This window comes from Solea solea, chromosome 4, assembly GCF_958295425.1.
Source record: "Solea solea chromosome 4, fSolSol10.1, whole genome shotgun sequence".
NCBI lineage: Eukaryota > Metazoa > Chordata > Actinopteri > Pleuronectiformes > Soleidae > Solea > Solea solea.
The window spans coordinates 613532-630176 of NC_081137.1; the positions used below are offsets into that span (position 1 = coordinate 613532).

The following is a 16645-nucleotide window of genomic DNA, read 5'->3' on the forward strand; positions in this document are numbered from 1 at the left end:
AACAGGTAATTAACATCTTTATTCACTGATAAACGTCTGAAAACCTGTTATTGCATTTTCATAAACCACTTTAAACTGGTTATTATCACGTGTTTAGTAATGCTGCTCATCCAACCCATCAACCTGAATATTCCACAAACAAATCAACCAAATAATCACAACAAATGATTAAAAGCAGTTTTTATAAATGAAAAACGAACACAAATAAATCCTTGTTACATGTTTGCAAACGATTATAAACACCAACAACATGTTTACTGTAAATGGCGCTAAACAAATACAACGGCCGTCACGTCTGAATAAATGATCGCAAACAGTTGGTTTTTAATCAATAATCATTCTGTGTTAATAACTGAGTATAAATGTAAATAACGCACAAACAACAACAGACGCTACACCTTTAGAAACAACGAGGAAAACAAATATTCAAACTGTTTATGTTTAGAAACACAAGTGTCACATGGCGGTTGAGTCTCTAACAGGTGAAGCGTTGCTGTGGTAACTGGAGGGAAGTGAAACAACACAGAACAAGAGCACATACGTGTGTGTGTGTGTGTGTGTGTGTGTGTGTGTACACCACAGTGTAGAAAAACCTAAAGATTTTCTCAGAGTAAAATTACAAAAGTATTTGCATCAAAATACAATTAAAGTAGAAAAAGTAAAAGTGTGAGTGAAGCACAAACGTTGCAGTTCATTCGTCATCAATCAAGAAAAGTAGAAGTTGTGTAACAGGAAGTGGACCTTTTCAAAATAAATTGATTTGGTTACTGGTGATTCCACCACCTCTGAAAACTGATAAATCCTCGTCATCCGAATCTTCCTGTTGTTGTTGGAAACTGCAGAGAAAAAACAAAGATTCTAAACAAAATCAAAGGTCAAAGTTCGTCAAAACCTCGCACTTGGTGATTCATGTACTTCCTGTTGCCAGTAGGTGGTGCAGTGACTGGCTTTTATAGGTTGTTGTCGTGAACTGACTGGACCGAAAAAGCCTGTTCTGACTCCAGTCTGACTGAAGTGTGTATGCTCAGTAATCGGACTATGAATCACATGATCCAGGTACGTTAGTCCGACTAAGACTACGAAAACTGAATTATTGTCTTCGCCTGACTTTTACCATGATTGTAAGGGTGTGGGCTACATTTGCTGTGCTCTGACAAGACAAAATTATTGGTGGCTACTCTCTAGCGCCACACAATGGTCACTGCAAACACTGACATACATGAAGGGTGAGAGGAGCTGAGTTTTCCGTGCTTTTATTGCGACGTGTTAGCATGTGATCAGATTAAAGTGACAGTAAACTCGTCGGGAGCACGACATTGTCGCTAACTGAGCTGATAAAGAATGAATCCAGATTATCATTGTTATTGTTCAGTTTAAATAAAGAGCGTTCAAACCTCAGCACAGATAAGCCCCTCCCACTGCGGCGTCCTCAGCCTAATGTCCCTGCTGACGAGAGGAAACTGTTGTCAACAACAACAACAGCAACAGCAGTAACAGCACAACAACAACAGTAACAGCAACAACAGCAGCAACAACAACAGCAGCAGCAGCAACAACAGCAACAACAGCAATACTTACCGCAGCAGAGTGACTCAGTTTGTCGAAGCGAAACCTGAGGTTTGATCGCGGCGAGTTTTTATTTCTCATGTCTAAACACAAACAAACACAAACACGGTGAACTCTGACCTGTGTTTCCAAAGTTGCCGCCGACGAGAACAATTGTTGTGGTGACACAGTAACATCTCTGTTATCGGAGGTGAAATAGTTCTGGATCCAGGCGATACTTTGAGACAAACGCAGCTAGTGATGTGTGTGTGTGTGTGTGTGTGTGTGTGTGTTACACTGAACCTGTAGGGCTGCGGCAGACGATGAGCGGAGTTGAACTTTGACCCTCTGCAGCCTGAGCGACCTGAACACAGAGACCCGATTGAACAAAGAGCAGAATACGTTCATCGTCTGTAAGCGTGTGCGGTCTCACCAGGTGAGTGTCCTCAGTGGACACGCTGAAGCTGCAGGTGCTAGATGTGGATCTGGAGATTTTACTGCTCTTCTTCACGTGAAACCTGGAGGAGACGAGAAGAAGGAAGGAAAGAACGAGGCTGTTAAACCAGCACAAAAGAAGAAGAAGAAACAGAGGATCTAAAACGAAGCTCTGAGGAACACCACGCAGAAGCGTCTTATCAACGATATACACTATTTGTCGTATTTCTGCGGATATCTCTTGCTTTCCAACTGTAGATCAAAGGTAAAAAGAAATTCCTGAAAACATGCGTTAATCTCAAACTTCAGCAGCTGAGAAGAGTTTGGTGACGTTAAAAGCAGTTATTCGCAGAATTTGCGCTCACCTGTCGCGTTGTCCCGCCTCCGGGGAGCTGGGATTGGACGGCAGCTCTGACTTCACCTCCAGCGTCGGCTGACAGCCGTCGAAGCTCCTCTGCTCACTGAGGAGACTGAGGCGATCGCGAGGTCAACAACACGTTAAAGTTTGACGCAGAAGAAACGAATGAAGAAAAACAACTGTTCACCTTCTCTGGTTCTGTCTCTCTGTTTGGCTGTCGACGCTCAGCAGGCGAGGAAAAAGACCCGAGCGGCGCTTCACCGGAGACTTCACGTTATACTGACATCACACACGCACACGCACACACACACACACACACACACACACACACACACACACACACACACACACACGTACACACAAACATACGCACACAATTTTTGGACTCAATTGTAAAAGTTTGGCACTCAGTTGTTGAATTTGTGTGTGATGTAAATATAAACCTACGTTCACCTCTGTGCTGAGGTGTGCCAGACCGCCCCCACTCAGGCTAGTAGGCAGACCGCCCCCACCCCTCGACATCGTTTCCATGGAGACGCTCCGCCCTCGCATCGCCCTCTGGAACAGACAACAAATGTGGAAGAATCAGGAACGCACGCAGACATGTCCGCACAGCGACGAACAGTGGGACAAACGTAGGAAACACCTTGATGGACTCCAGCAGTCCTCCGTGGGCGTGTCCGTTCTCGACTCGCTCCTCCTCCTCCTCCACACCTGATGTCATACCCAGCATGCTCTGGGATCGTCTGTGCAGCTCGTCGTGGAGGCCGTCCAGCAGGGCGGTGCGAGTGCGCTCCTTCACAAACAACATTTGAGAGAGTATCTAACACTGAGCCCTGTGGGACACCATACGACAATTTCTCTCGAACATGACTAAGAACCAGAATGTTTTCCTCATACTTTACCAGTTTTACTTTTACAATAATTCTTTTTGTGTTAGGTTCACTCTCCCACACCAAAGTGCAGAGAGAAAATCAGTGATTTTAATGTCAAATTAAGTTAAAATGTCTTATTTTGACCTCAGTGACACAAAGTGACCACACGAGGCAGCAGAGGACCAGCAGCTCCTGTGTCCCCACTGAAGTCCTCTCGGTGGACTTCGGTGTGGGAGAGTGAGTGAGTTTCTCTGCGCGGTGAAGGCGTTTTCACCTCCAGTCGGGCGAAGCGGTCGCTCTTGTAGCACGACACCTCAGCGTTGATGAGCTTTGTGAGAAGAAACTCTCTGAACTCTGGACCCTGAAGGAGAAAAAAAGTCTTGTTCATGTGGTTAAATATTCACAGGTTTCATCAAACATTATCAAAAACACAGACTCACCTTCTTAAAGACGGCAGGATTCGGGAGGGGCGGGCCAAACGGAGGAACATCTTCTCGCGCAGTGACGGACACCTGTCAAAGAAGTGTTCTTCATCATGACGGATTCATGTGAAGAAGAAGAACGTGAGGAGAAAATGCTGACAGGAAATGATGACCTTGTATGTGGTGACATCAGAACCCGGATCCTCCACCTGCACGACGATGAAGGCGTGGAGGAAGTTTGAGGCGATCATGTCGGGGACGAAGGGCGTGGCTTCCTCTTGGAAGACGACCGCCACGATGTCATTTCCAATGTGACGTTTCCTCTGAAGCTGAGGAAGAACAGGACTTAGAACACACTGAGCGCCGTGCAGTGATGCATGATGGGTGTGCTCGCAGTGATCTACCTGCTGTGTGTCTCCCTCAGTGAAAGGCAGCTTGGTGGACACGTGGAACATGATCTCCTGCCGTCTGTGGACGGTGTAGACGGACTGAGAACCTGTCTGACCGTGGGAAACATCCAGACCTCCTCGAAACCTGTGGACAGATCAGGCACCAGATTTTTTTATTTTTTTTACATTTTTGTCAGCATCATGTGTTCATCACAGGATGAAACACATTTTGTTGCATCTGAATGAGACTGTGATTAAATTGTCTGTGATCTTGTGAGACGTTCACCCTCTGAAGTCCTGCAGATCCACAGTTTCTCCCAGAAGCTGCAGAAACTCTGTGAAAGCTGACGTCTCCTCGTTGTTCCTGAACAACTCCTCCTCTGAAACCTGACAGACAGATGACATCATGACATGTCATCACAATCAGTCACATGACATCACAATCAGTCACATGTCATCACAGTCGCATGACATCACAATCAGTCACATGTCATCACAGTCACATGACATCACAATCAGTCACATGTCATCACAGTCGCATGACATCACAATCAGTCACATGTCATCACAGTCACATGACATCACATGTCATCACAGTCACATGACATCACATGTCATCAGTCACATGTCATCACAATCAGTCACATGACATCACAATCAGTCACATGTCATCACAGTCGCATGACATCACAATCAGTCACATGTCATCACAGTCACATGACATCACAATCAGTCACATTACATGACATCACAATCAGTCACATGTCATCACATATTCATGTGAGTGAGACAGTCACGTATGTCATTAATCACATGTGCACCTGTTCAAATCTCTGGTAAATGACTCCGAACTTGAAGGTGTTGTTGACCTCGTGCTCGTCGTAGTTGATGATGAGCTGCGACGCCTGGACACAGACGGACAGGTGAGTTTGACAGAAATCTGTCCAACGTGACGAACAACGTCTCACATTCAGAGGACGGACGTTCAGCGAGGTCTCACCTTCGGGTAGAGAACGGGACTGAAACGCAGAGCTGCTGCTTCATCACACAGGAGCTTCAGGAGGAAGGACACACACGTTTGGACTCGACCTGTCAGACTGTGTGTGTGTGTGTGCGTGTGTGCATGTGTGTGTGTGTGTGCACGTGTGTTGTACCTTGGCTAGCTGTGGTACACTGGGGATGTCAGGCAGGTCACTCAGTGATAATCTGTGATAGACACTTTTCAGCCGAGACCTGATGAGACAAACCAGAAACTTGTTTTTTTTTTGTTGAATAACCTGCAGGGGGCGACTCCATTGGTTTGTACACAATTTTATATGAAAATGTGATGAAATTATAACGTCAGAAAACATTTTCCCGGACTGTTATCGTCTCATCACGAGTTTCAGCTCTAATTCAACACAGCGTGACATGACATGACATCAGTCACATGACATGACATCAGTCACATGACATGAAATCAGTCACATGACATGACATCACATAAGTCACATGACATCATGACATGTCATCACATCAGTCACATGACATAGTGACATCACATCAGTCAGTGTGAAGTAAACACTTCCATGTGGCACACATGTTTGTACCTGATGATAACATGGAGGTGCTCTTCCTCCTCCTCTTCCTCGTGTCTCACTGACAGCAGCAGAGTTCCCACGCTGCTAAGCGAGCAGGAGAAGTTTAGATGTTCCTGAGAGAGAGAAACATCAGAAACGAGTCAGATGTGACCCCGTCTCCAGGACATTACATGAACCAGTGAGCAAGCACGCTAAGACTTTGATACAACACATCCTCGAACCTCACCCTGCCCAAGAAGTGTTTCCTGTACGCCCGCACAGCTTTGTTCTTCACCTCCAGATGGTACCCATAATCCTCTGCGGGTGTGTCTTCTTCCTCTAATCCTCCCCTCGAACCTCCCCCCTCTTCCTCTTCCTCTTCCTCCCCTGTTGTGCTCTCCAGAGAAGTGGGAGGAGCCTCAGGATCTTCGATCCAGTAACCTCCAAACACAGGTAGGATGATCTGAGGGTACGGGGGCCCCCTTTCCAACACCTACACACACAGAAGATCTGGTCTGTGACATCACATCCACATTTCAGCTGTGGAGTCATGATGCTAGCTGGAAGCTGGAGTGTTTTGGATTAAAAAGCGAGTTTAGGAGTTAAACTATCTGAGTAAGACGTGACTGATGGTCATCGTCATCGGCTAAGATGCCCCTGAGCAAGGCACCACCAACCCAAATTGCTACTCATGCAAAGATGCGTGCTGCCCATGTCTGTGTTAGAGGGCGGGGCTTAGACACTCTGTGTTTACAGGAAACAGACAATGATTTGATGTTTGTTCTCACCTCCTCGATCCTTGGGTAAGGAATATAGTCGTCCTGAAAGAGAGACATGGAAAAGTTTACCAAATACTCAAACACACACACACACACACACACATGAATGAACGTCTTGAGTCTTGAGATGAATGTCCAGACACAGAGTTTTACTTTGGACACACTTGAATGTTGAAGAATCCAAAGAAATCTTTGGAGCTTTCTTAGGAACATGAGCAAAATTGAAATGAGGACACAACGGTGAGTGGATGAACGCAAGAACAGACAGATGGACAGATGTGAGGACAGTCAGATAGACAGATGTGAGGACAGACAGATAGACAGATGTGAGGACAGTCAGATGGACAGACGTGAGGACAGTCAGATGGACAGACGTGAGGACAGTCAAATGGACAGATGTGAGGACAGTCAGATAGACAGACGTGAGGACAGTCAAATGGACAGACGTGCCTTCTGTCTCTGAGGGATTGTCTTCATCTCGGATGCTTCCGGCACCTGCTGTGTCCGTGTCAGGAAGAGACAACAGATATAAATGTGTCTTGAGACGAAAGGTCTTCAAATATTTTCTTTTGTAATTTTTACAGAAGCAGAGATGTGTCTTCCTTTAGCTCTTGTACTTTGTAGTCTAGATACGAGGAAACTAGACTTGTTTGAGTTTTACTTCTCATGACTGAAAAACTGAAGGTTCAAACCTGAGGGTGAGTCTGGTGAATGCTGGGTCTACCCTGGGGTAGGTTTTTAGAGTCCTTTGAATTCTGGGTCTAACCTGCAATAAGTTCCTAAAGTCCAGAGACTTCTAGGTCAACCCTGGATTATGTTCTGAGAGTGCAGGGACTTCTGAGTCTACCCTGGGGTATGTTCCTGAGTCTAACTTGAGGTAAGTTCTTAAAGTAGTCCAGAATTGTTTAGGTCTAACCTGAAACGTTTTTTAAAGTCCAGAGAATTCCAAGTCTACCCTATGGTACATTTTGGGAATGCAAGGACTTCTGAATCTACCCTGGGGGTAAGTACAGAGAGTTTTGGGTCTCCCCCAGAGTAAGTTCTGGGACAACCCCGATGGTATGTCACAGAGTACAGGGACTTGTGGGTCTACCCTGTGGTAAGTTTAGGATCAGACAAATCAGACAAAATCCAGAAACAGGATCACATGATGTCACCTCACACCTTCAGAAGATTCAACTCTTACCTCCATTTTGTCCATCTGGTCAAAGAAGTGGGCCGACTGGAGATAATGAGACAGAGACAGAGACAGACAGACAGAAGTTAAATATTAAGTTAAGTTTAAGGGTTTTATTTGTGCTCTTTTTATGATTTTTTCTCTTTGGAGCTCCCCCAACATCACCGTAAACAACTATCTCAACATATGTACGTGTGTGTGTGTGTGTATGTGTGTTACCTTCATGGTGGGGGGTGCGGTGCGTGGGGGGGAGGGGGGGCAGTCTGCCAGAGGAACATTGGAAATGGTCAGTAGCTCCTGTTTACTGAAACAAATAAAAACAACCAATCAAGATCAACAATTAGTGGCAACGATTTACTGTAAATATTGATGAGTCACTCTTGGATTCACACACTCTCGAGCCCAAACTGCTGAGTCATATTGGGAGATCAGGGACATGGATTTGGATAATAAAGAAGTATAGAAGAGGTTCATTGGGTTTACGCGGTGGTACAGCGGCTGTCACGCTGACTTGTATATTGTGACGCGATGGCAGTGCAGATATGACCTTGATGTGGTCAGTGACTCGACTGAACCCGGTGGCGCTGGGGGACGTTCTGTGGCAGGAGGACACAGCTGTGTGTCCTCTGGACAAAGACACCTTCACGGGCAAAAGAGTCAGTGACTCCATGTACATTTGGCCTCCGGTGTGATGGCGACGTGTCAGACATCCTGCTGAGGTGTTGACATCGTCACCTCCAGGATGTCGGGGAGTTTCTGCAAGTAAAGGTTTTGGTGGAAGAAGACCCTGGAGTCTGTGACCCCGAAACCGACTGAATATTACAAACGTTTATCTGCAAAAATAAACAGCAGTTGTCAGTTTTTGTTGCTATTCTCACAGCGTGTCTGTAGAAATACGTCTGTAAAATCCAAGATAACCCTTGACATATTGACTTGTTTTCCTTTGTGATACCGTGTACCATGACCGTGAGTCTTAGGTACTCTGACATTTCTCAGACGTGATATTTTGTTGTGCACAGGAATGCGATCAGGTCCAGACACTTACCGACCTGATGAGACCTGCCTACGCAGTAATGGTCCATCGCAGGGATACACATTAAGACAAAGAACCATTCACTCTGATGGTCAATGTAGAGTGTGCCTAATCCCCAAATCTGCATGTTCTTGGACTGTGGGAGGAAACAGGAGAACCTGGAGAACCTGGAGAACCCGGAGAACCCGGAGAAAGACAACCCTGAGGTAAGTCCAGTGAGTTTTGGGTCTACCCTGTGGTAAGTAGAGTCCAGTGAGTACTGTGTCTGGCCTGGGTGAGTTCTAGATCTACAGTACTCTGGGCTATGTTCTGAGAGTCCAGTGAGCTTTAGGTCTGCTCTGGCATGACTGAAGACCCTGATTGGGATATGTTTCCTGTATGATAAACATATCATCAAGCCCTGAGATCATGATGAAATCATGATGAGCTCAAACCTCCAAATGACTCATTGCTATCACATGACTCACGTACACACGGGGAGAACATGCAAATCTATGCAGAAAGACCCTCGTTCCAACCGGGTCACCAACCCGAAGTCTTCTTGCTGCAAAGGCAAGAGTGCTAACCACGACTCCAACCACATGGCCCGTGATACAGAGTCCTGATTATCCAACATCATCATGCACAAACATCATTTTAACAACCCCCCCACCCCTTAAGTCCAGCAGAGACCTGATCCAGAATCCCAAAAGCCCAGAGTCCAGGAACGAATGGAAAAGGTCACAGAGACGCAACGAGATGATGAGAAAGGAAGGAAAGGAGACAAGAAAACCCGCTGAGAGAGGAAAGGTCACGCTGTGTGTGTGTGTGTACTTGTACATACATCTTTGTGAGGACCATAATACATACAGACCACAGGAAGCCAGGGTCCTTACATCCTGGAACACCGTCAGTCACCGCTTATGGGTTAAGCCTTGGCTGTAGACTTCGGTTTAGGTTCAGATTGAAGGGTTTAGTTGTGATGGCTACAGTTTTTGACGGGTTTCACTTCAGGGTTTTAGGGTTAACATCAGGTACAGGTTCGCCTTGGAGGTCTTATAGCTAGCATTATAGTACGACTGTGTGTTACACAGTTTAAGTTCAGGGTTAGGAAACGTCTACAACGTCTCTCTACTACAGAAGGACAAGAACGTGTGTGTGTGTGATGTCATCCTCCTGACCTTCAGTTCAAAATAAAACCAGTTTCCTTTTTAACCAGATTCTCAGCTGGTTTGTTATCAACACTGACAGCTGCGTGTCAGAGACACTAACACTAATTTGCAACACACATGCACACGCACGCACACAGGCACACACACACAACACTCCTCTAGGCATTTCACCGTGACAGAAACATGGACACATGACAGAAACATGGACACACGACCGAAACATGGACACATGACAGAAAATGGACATGTGACAGAGACACTGACACATGACAGAAACACGGACACATGACAGAAACATGGACACATGACAGAAAATGGACATGTGACAGAGACACTGACACATGACAGAAACATGGAAACATGACAGAAACATGGACACATGACAGAAACATGGAAACATGACAGAAACACGGACACATGACAGAAACACGGACACATGACAGAAACTTGGACACATGACAGACACACGGACACATGACAGAAACATGGACACATGACAGAAACATGGACAGAAACACGGACACATGACAGAAACATAGACACGTGACAGAAACATGGACACGTGACAGAAACATGGACACGTGACAGAAACATGGACACGTGACAGAGACACGGACACATGACAGAAACACGGACACATGGACAGAAGTACGGACACATGACATAAACACAGACACATGACCGAAACATGGACATAGTGAACATGTGTTTCGTCCTGCAGGTAAAACCTGATCTGTCTCTTGTGACAGTCATAAATGCTGCAGCCTCCAGGGGGCACTGTGGTGTCTCATCACACACCACACACCTGCAGACCTGCGCTGACATCTGTCGACAACAACAACAACTTAAAACACAAGATTCAGACGGACTGTCTGCCCTTTAGCTGCCCACACACACACATGCACGCACACGCACCCCCACACACACATGCACGCGCACACACACACACATGCACATAAAAATAATAAAACAAACTCAACATGTGTAAATATTAAAAAGACAAGTGTTCTATATAATTGTACTATCACATAAACACATGAGAAATTTTGACACAATGGCACACACACACACACACACACACGCACAGATGGAGGATGGAAATACCAGACTCACCAGTGCTCATGCGACATTGTTGCGTTGCCGTCGGTAACTGAGCATCTCATTGAAATCTAATATAAAACACCAGTACTCTCTCTCTCCCTCTCTCCCTCTCTCTTATACCCCCCTCCCCATACCATCAGGAGGACCATCAGTATTGTGGCACCTTAATCACTTTGGGGGGGGGGAGTGGGAGAGAGAGGGAGGGGCAAGAGGAGAAAGAGAGAGGGGGACAGATGGAGGACAGCAGGAGAAGTGAGACAGAGTGTGAATTGTTATTCAAATGTCCTGCCGCTGATCTTCTGATAGTGAACGTGTGAAATCTGTGACGATAACAGTGTGATATGAAACAGCTGTTATTGTGAAACTGTGACAACAGCAGTGATGATTGTGATAATATATGTGAGAAATGTGATTACTGTGATTATAACTGTGATAAGAAATATGACAACTGTGATTATAACTGATATAAATGAGATAACTGTGATAATAACTGTGATTATAACTGTGATAATAAATGTGATTACTGTGATTATAACTGTGATAAGAAATGTGATAAGAAATATGACAACTGTGATAATAAATGTGATTACTGTGATTATAACTTTGATAATAAATGTGATAACTGTGATTATAACTGTGATAATAACTGTGATAATAAATGAGATAACTGTGATTATAACTGTGATAATAAATGTGATAACTGTGATAATAAATGTGATAACTGTGATTATAACTGTGATAATAACTGTGATTATAACTGTGATATAAATGAGATAACTGTGATAATAACTGTGATTATAACTGTGATAATAAATGTGATTACTGTGATTATAACTGTGATAATAAATGTGATAAGAAATATGACAACTCTGATAATAAATGTGATTACTGTGATTATAACTGTGATAATAAATGTGATAACTGTGATTATAACTGTGATAATAACTGTGATAATAAATGAGATAACTGTGATTATAACTGTGATAATAAATGTGATAACTGTGATTATACCTGTGATAATAACTGTGATTATAACTGATATAAATGAGATAACTGTGATAATAACTGTGATTATAACTGTGATATAAATGAGATAACTGTGATTATAACTGTGATAATAAATGAGATAACTGTGATAATAACTGTGATTATAACTGTGATAATAAATGAGATAACTGTGTTAATAACTGTGATAATAAATGTGATAACTGTGATAATATATGTGATAATAACTGTGATTATAAATGTGATAAATGTGATTACTGTGATGATAACTGTGATAATAAATGTGATAACTGTGATAATATATGTGATTATAAATGTGATAAATGTGATTACTGTGATTATAACTGTGATAAGAAATGTGATAAGAAATATGACAACTGTGATAATAAATGTGATTACTGTGATTATAACTTTGATAATAAATGTGATAACTGTGATTATAACTGTGATAATAACTGTGATAATAAATGAGATAACTGTGATTATAACTGTGATAATAAATGTGATAACTGTGATAATAAATGTGATAACTGTGATTATAACTGTGATAATAACTGTGATTATAACTGTGATATAAATGAGATAACTGTGATAATAACTGTGATTATAACTGTGATAATAAATGTGATTACTGTGATTATAACTGTGATAATAAATGTGATAAGAAATATGACAACTCTGATAATAAATGTGATTACTGTGATTATAACTGTGATTATAACTGTGATAATAACTGTGATAATAAATGAGATAACTGTGATTATAACTGTGATAATAAATGTGATAACTGTGATTATACCTGTGATAATAACTGTGATTATAACTGATATAAATGAGATAACTGTGATAATAACTGTGATTATAACTGTGATATAAATGAGATAACTGTGATTATAACTGTGATAATAAATGAGATAACTGTGATAATAACTGTGATTATAACTGTGATAATAAATGAGATAACTGTGTTAATAACTGTGATAATAAATGTGATAACTGTGATAATATATGTGATAATAACTGTGATTATAAATGTGATAAATGTGATTACTGTGATGATAACTGTGATAATAAATGTGATAACTGTGATAATATATGTGATTATAAATGTGATAAATGTGATTTCTGTAATAAATGTAATAACTGTCATAATAACTGTGATAATAAATGTGATAACTGTGATTATAACTGTGATAATATATGTGATGATTACTGTGATTATAAATGTGATTACTGTGATTATAACTGGGATAATAAATGTGATAACTGTGATTATAACTGTGATAATATATGTGATGATAACTGTGATTATAAATGTGATAAATGTGATTACTGTGATTATAACTGTGATAATAAATGTGATTACTGTGATTATAACTGTGATAATAAATGTGATAACTGTGATAATATATGTGATAACTGTGATTATAAATCTGATAATAAATGTGATAACTGTGATTATAACTGTGATAATAAATGTGATAACTGTGATTATAACTGTGATAATAAATGTGATTACTGTGATTATAAATGTGATAAATGTGATTACTGTGATTATAACTGTGATAATAAATGTGATAACTGTGATAATAACTGTGATAATAAATGTGATAACTGTGATTAAAACTGTGATAATATATGTGATAACTGTGATTATAAATCTGATAATAAATGTGATAACTGGGATTATAACTGTGATAATAAATGTGATAACTGTGATTATAACTGTGATAATATATGTGATAATAACTGTGATTATAACTGTGATAATATATGTGATAATAACTGTGATTATAAATGTGATAAATGTGATTACTGTGATTATAACTGTGATAATAAATGTGATAACTGTGATAATATATGTGATAATAACTGTGATTATAACTGTGATAATAAATGTGATAACTGTGATTATAACTGTGATAATAAATGTGATAACTGTGATAATATATGTGATCATGTGATTATAAATGTGATAATAAATGTGATAACTGTGATTATAAATGTGATAAATGTGATTACTGTGATAATAAATGTGATAACTGTGATAATATATGTGATCATGTGATTATAAATGTGATAAATGTGATTACTGTGATAATAAATGTGACAACTGTGATTATAATTGCGATAATAAATGTGATAATAAATATAAATGTCATAAAAAACAAAGATAACTGTGATAATGAATTTATGAATTTTACAAACTGAACTTTTAAAGTTATTGACTGTGGGTGGGGCTTCAGTCTGAGGGCCTGCCCACATTGCGTTTTTTTTGTTGTTGATCATAGTTTTTCTTTTTTTGTCACTCACCGAGCTCTGAGCGCACCGACTGTGGATTTATCAATCCTGCAGAGAGAGAGACAGGGAGAGAGAGAGAGAGAGACATGCTGTTATCACTGATAACACCACTGACGAGTTCCAGCGGCATACTCCATTAACCTTAGTAACCTGTGTGTGTGTGTGTGTGTGTGTGTGTGAGGCTTCAGCAATAAAAATGTATTTATTGAGGAGCTACAGCTGCAGTAAATCACACATTTCATTTCACTCTCACACACACACACACACACACACACACACACACACACAGTTATTATTAAGTTCACAACATTTATTTTAATGTCTGTGTTTAAAGAACGAAGGACAAATAGCGTTTGTTTATCGCAAACTGTACGTTAAATACACGCTTGTCACATGACTCAGTCAAGAAGGAAAGGAAAGTGTCACGGCGGGAGTCAAGATCTTGGACTCAATTGCACGAGAACAGAAGCAGGTTTCAAAAAGGTTTATTTGCTTGGATAAGCAAAAATGAAAAGAGGTAAAAAAAAAACCCATGGAGGGAGCAAACAGGCTCCTAAAACTCCTTAAAAAACACAGAAAAGAAATCTACAGCCAAGCTGCGATACTACCGTGAACAGGGAAACCACGAGATACATCTGTGACACACTGACAACGGGAGAGTGAAGCCTTTAAAGGTGCAGGGGTAATTATCACCAGGTGCAAGTGGTTACTAATCAACGGGGCGCGGTGAAGACAGAGACAGTGAACACAGACAGTAGAAACCCATCACCAAAACAAAACAGGAAGTGACATAACAAAACTACCCACACCAACTAAACTAACATAACCGCCGCTTCGTGACAGAAAGGAAAGTGGACACAGAGGAGGAGAGAGGTAATGTAATAATGAAAATGAACGGAGAGAGAGAGAGAGAGAGAGAGAGAGAGAGAGAGATCGACCTTAATGCTAAAAGCTTAGATGTAAGATGACTGTGAGAAGTTCACTCCCTCAGGTCATAAATAACACACACACACACACACACACAGGACTCTGCATTGACTTCCATTCAACGACAAGTGAAATATATGAAAACATAAACACGTGCAAAGACAGACATGTGAATAACGCATATAAATGTGCAAATCGTGCGTTTCAGTGACATCATAGTGAGGGGGCGGAGCCAAACTGAGGTCATTGAGTTGAATATAGAAGTGTTTGAGCGGCCGCCTGAAGCTGCTGCTGCTGCTGCTGCATTATTAAATACTATAAACTGAGGCAGTCAGGAGGAAGGAGGGAGGAGACAGCAGAGGAAAGGAGACAAGAGAGAAGAGAGAAGGGCGTACGCTGAAGGACATAATGAGGTGAGGAAAAGGAAGAAAAAATGAATAAAAAGGAAAGTAGAGAGGAAGGAGAGAAACGTGTATCACAGGAAGGAAGGATGTAGAGAAGGAAGGTAGGACGTGTCGGAGGAGTTAGTGAAGGAAGCAAAGGACCGGAGGGAAAAAGGAAAATGTCAGAAATGAAAAATGAAAGTCGGGACAGAGGGAATTAAGGACATGTGGAAGGAGAGAAGGTGGCCGCAAAGGAAAGGAGTCATGGCAGGAATCAAAGAGGTGTTGAAGGAAAACACAGACAGAGGAAAAAGGAAGGATGTTATGAAAGAGGAGGCATTTAAGGACAGAGGGAGATATGGTAGGATGTGAGCAGGTGTCCGAGGACAGAAGGACGTGAGGAGGACAGCAGTGAATGATTGATTATCTCACTGTGAGAGAGTAAACCACAAGCTAAAATCACTGGTTTTCTCTGTGGACTTTGGTGTGGGAGAGTGAGTGAGTTTCCTGGAGGAAAAGTTGGTGAACACAGAATGGGATTAAGTGACGCTCACTATAATCTCAGCAGACTGAACTCGACAGATTAATGTCGACAGTGTGGAAAGTTTTCAAACAAAACCTTGTTGAAAAGAAGTCACATTTTAACTCCACCAATGTTAATGTTCACACACACACACACACACACACACACACACACCTGGTTATTTTACTCACGATAAACAAGGATCAATTTGTTTTTTGGTGCCAAAATAATGACATCACAGTGACATCACAGTGACATCACTGACATGTCACAGTGACATGTCAGTGATGTCACTGCTCAGGCTGTAAATGAGGTGAAAAAGGATGACGCTCTCCGTCTCTTCCTCTCTTACCCTCCGAAGCCTCCGAATGACACGCTCCTCTTCCTCCTCAGCATGATCCCTCGCTCGCCCTCTCCTCCTCTTTGTCTTGTTTCCTCTCTTATTGTGTCTGGGTTTTCCTCCTTCTCTGTCTCTCTCTCGCAATGTCTCGTTCTATCTATCTCTCCACCTATAAATACGACCATCTCTGTCAAACGCCCTCCTTAACAAGCTCTTACTGGCCTCACTCACTCATTCACTTACTCATTCACTCACTCCCTCACCCTCCCTCTCTTAATGTTTCTCTCTCTCTCCTTGCTCTCGTTCTCCCTCTTCAATCTACCGCTCACACACAGCAAGAGA

At 41.9% G+C, this 16645-nt stretch overlaps 1 protein-coding gene across 4 annotated transcripts; it reads right to left on the minus strand.

Annotated features, from left to right (window-relative positions):
* Positions 1-163: 163 nt before the first annotated feature.
* On the minus strand, positions 164-16575 carry LOC131458578 (rap1 GTPase-activating protein 2-like). 4 transcript variants are annotated; one of them, XM_058627755.1, is made up of 24 exons: positions 16316-16575; positions 14143-14178; positions 7759-7843; positions 7549-7584; positions 6813-6860; positions 6372-6404; positions 5831-6076; positions 5614-5717; positions 5179-5257; positions 5025-5078; positions 4846-4929; positions 4311-4411; positions 4040-4169; positions 3809-3964; positions 3654-3725; positions 3488-3574; positions 2985-3134; positions 2792-2896; positions 2526-2617; positions 2346-2450; positions 1849-2063; positions 1579-1649; positions 1395-1446; positions 164-836 (listed from the first exon to the last, which is right to left on the minus strand). In XM_058627755.1, the coding sequence occupies exons 1-23, from the start codon at positions 16486-16488 to the stop codon at positions 1435-1437; spliced, it is 2274 nt and encodes a 757-aa protein (XP_058483738.1). In that variant the 5' UTR covers positions 16489-16575; the 3' UTR covers positions 164-836; positions 1395-1434. The 4 variants fall into 4 exon arrangements, with proteins under 4 accessions (XP_058483738.1, XP_058483737.1, XP_058483736.1 ...); XM_058627754.1 differs by lacking the exons at positions 6813-6860; positions 7549-7584; positions 7759-7843; positions 14143-14178; positions 16316-16575 and having other exon boundaries at positions 1849-1909; positions 1979-2063; positions 2786-2896; positions 6372-6476; XM_058627753.1 differs by lacking the exons at positions 6813-6860; positions 7549-7584; positions 7759-7843; positions 14143-14178; positions 16316-16575 and having other exon boundaries at positions 1395-1443; positions 2786-2896; positions 6372-6476.
* Between the last annotated feature and the right edge of the window lie 70 nt (positions 16576-16645).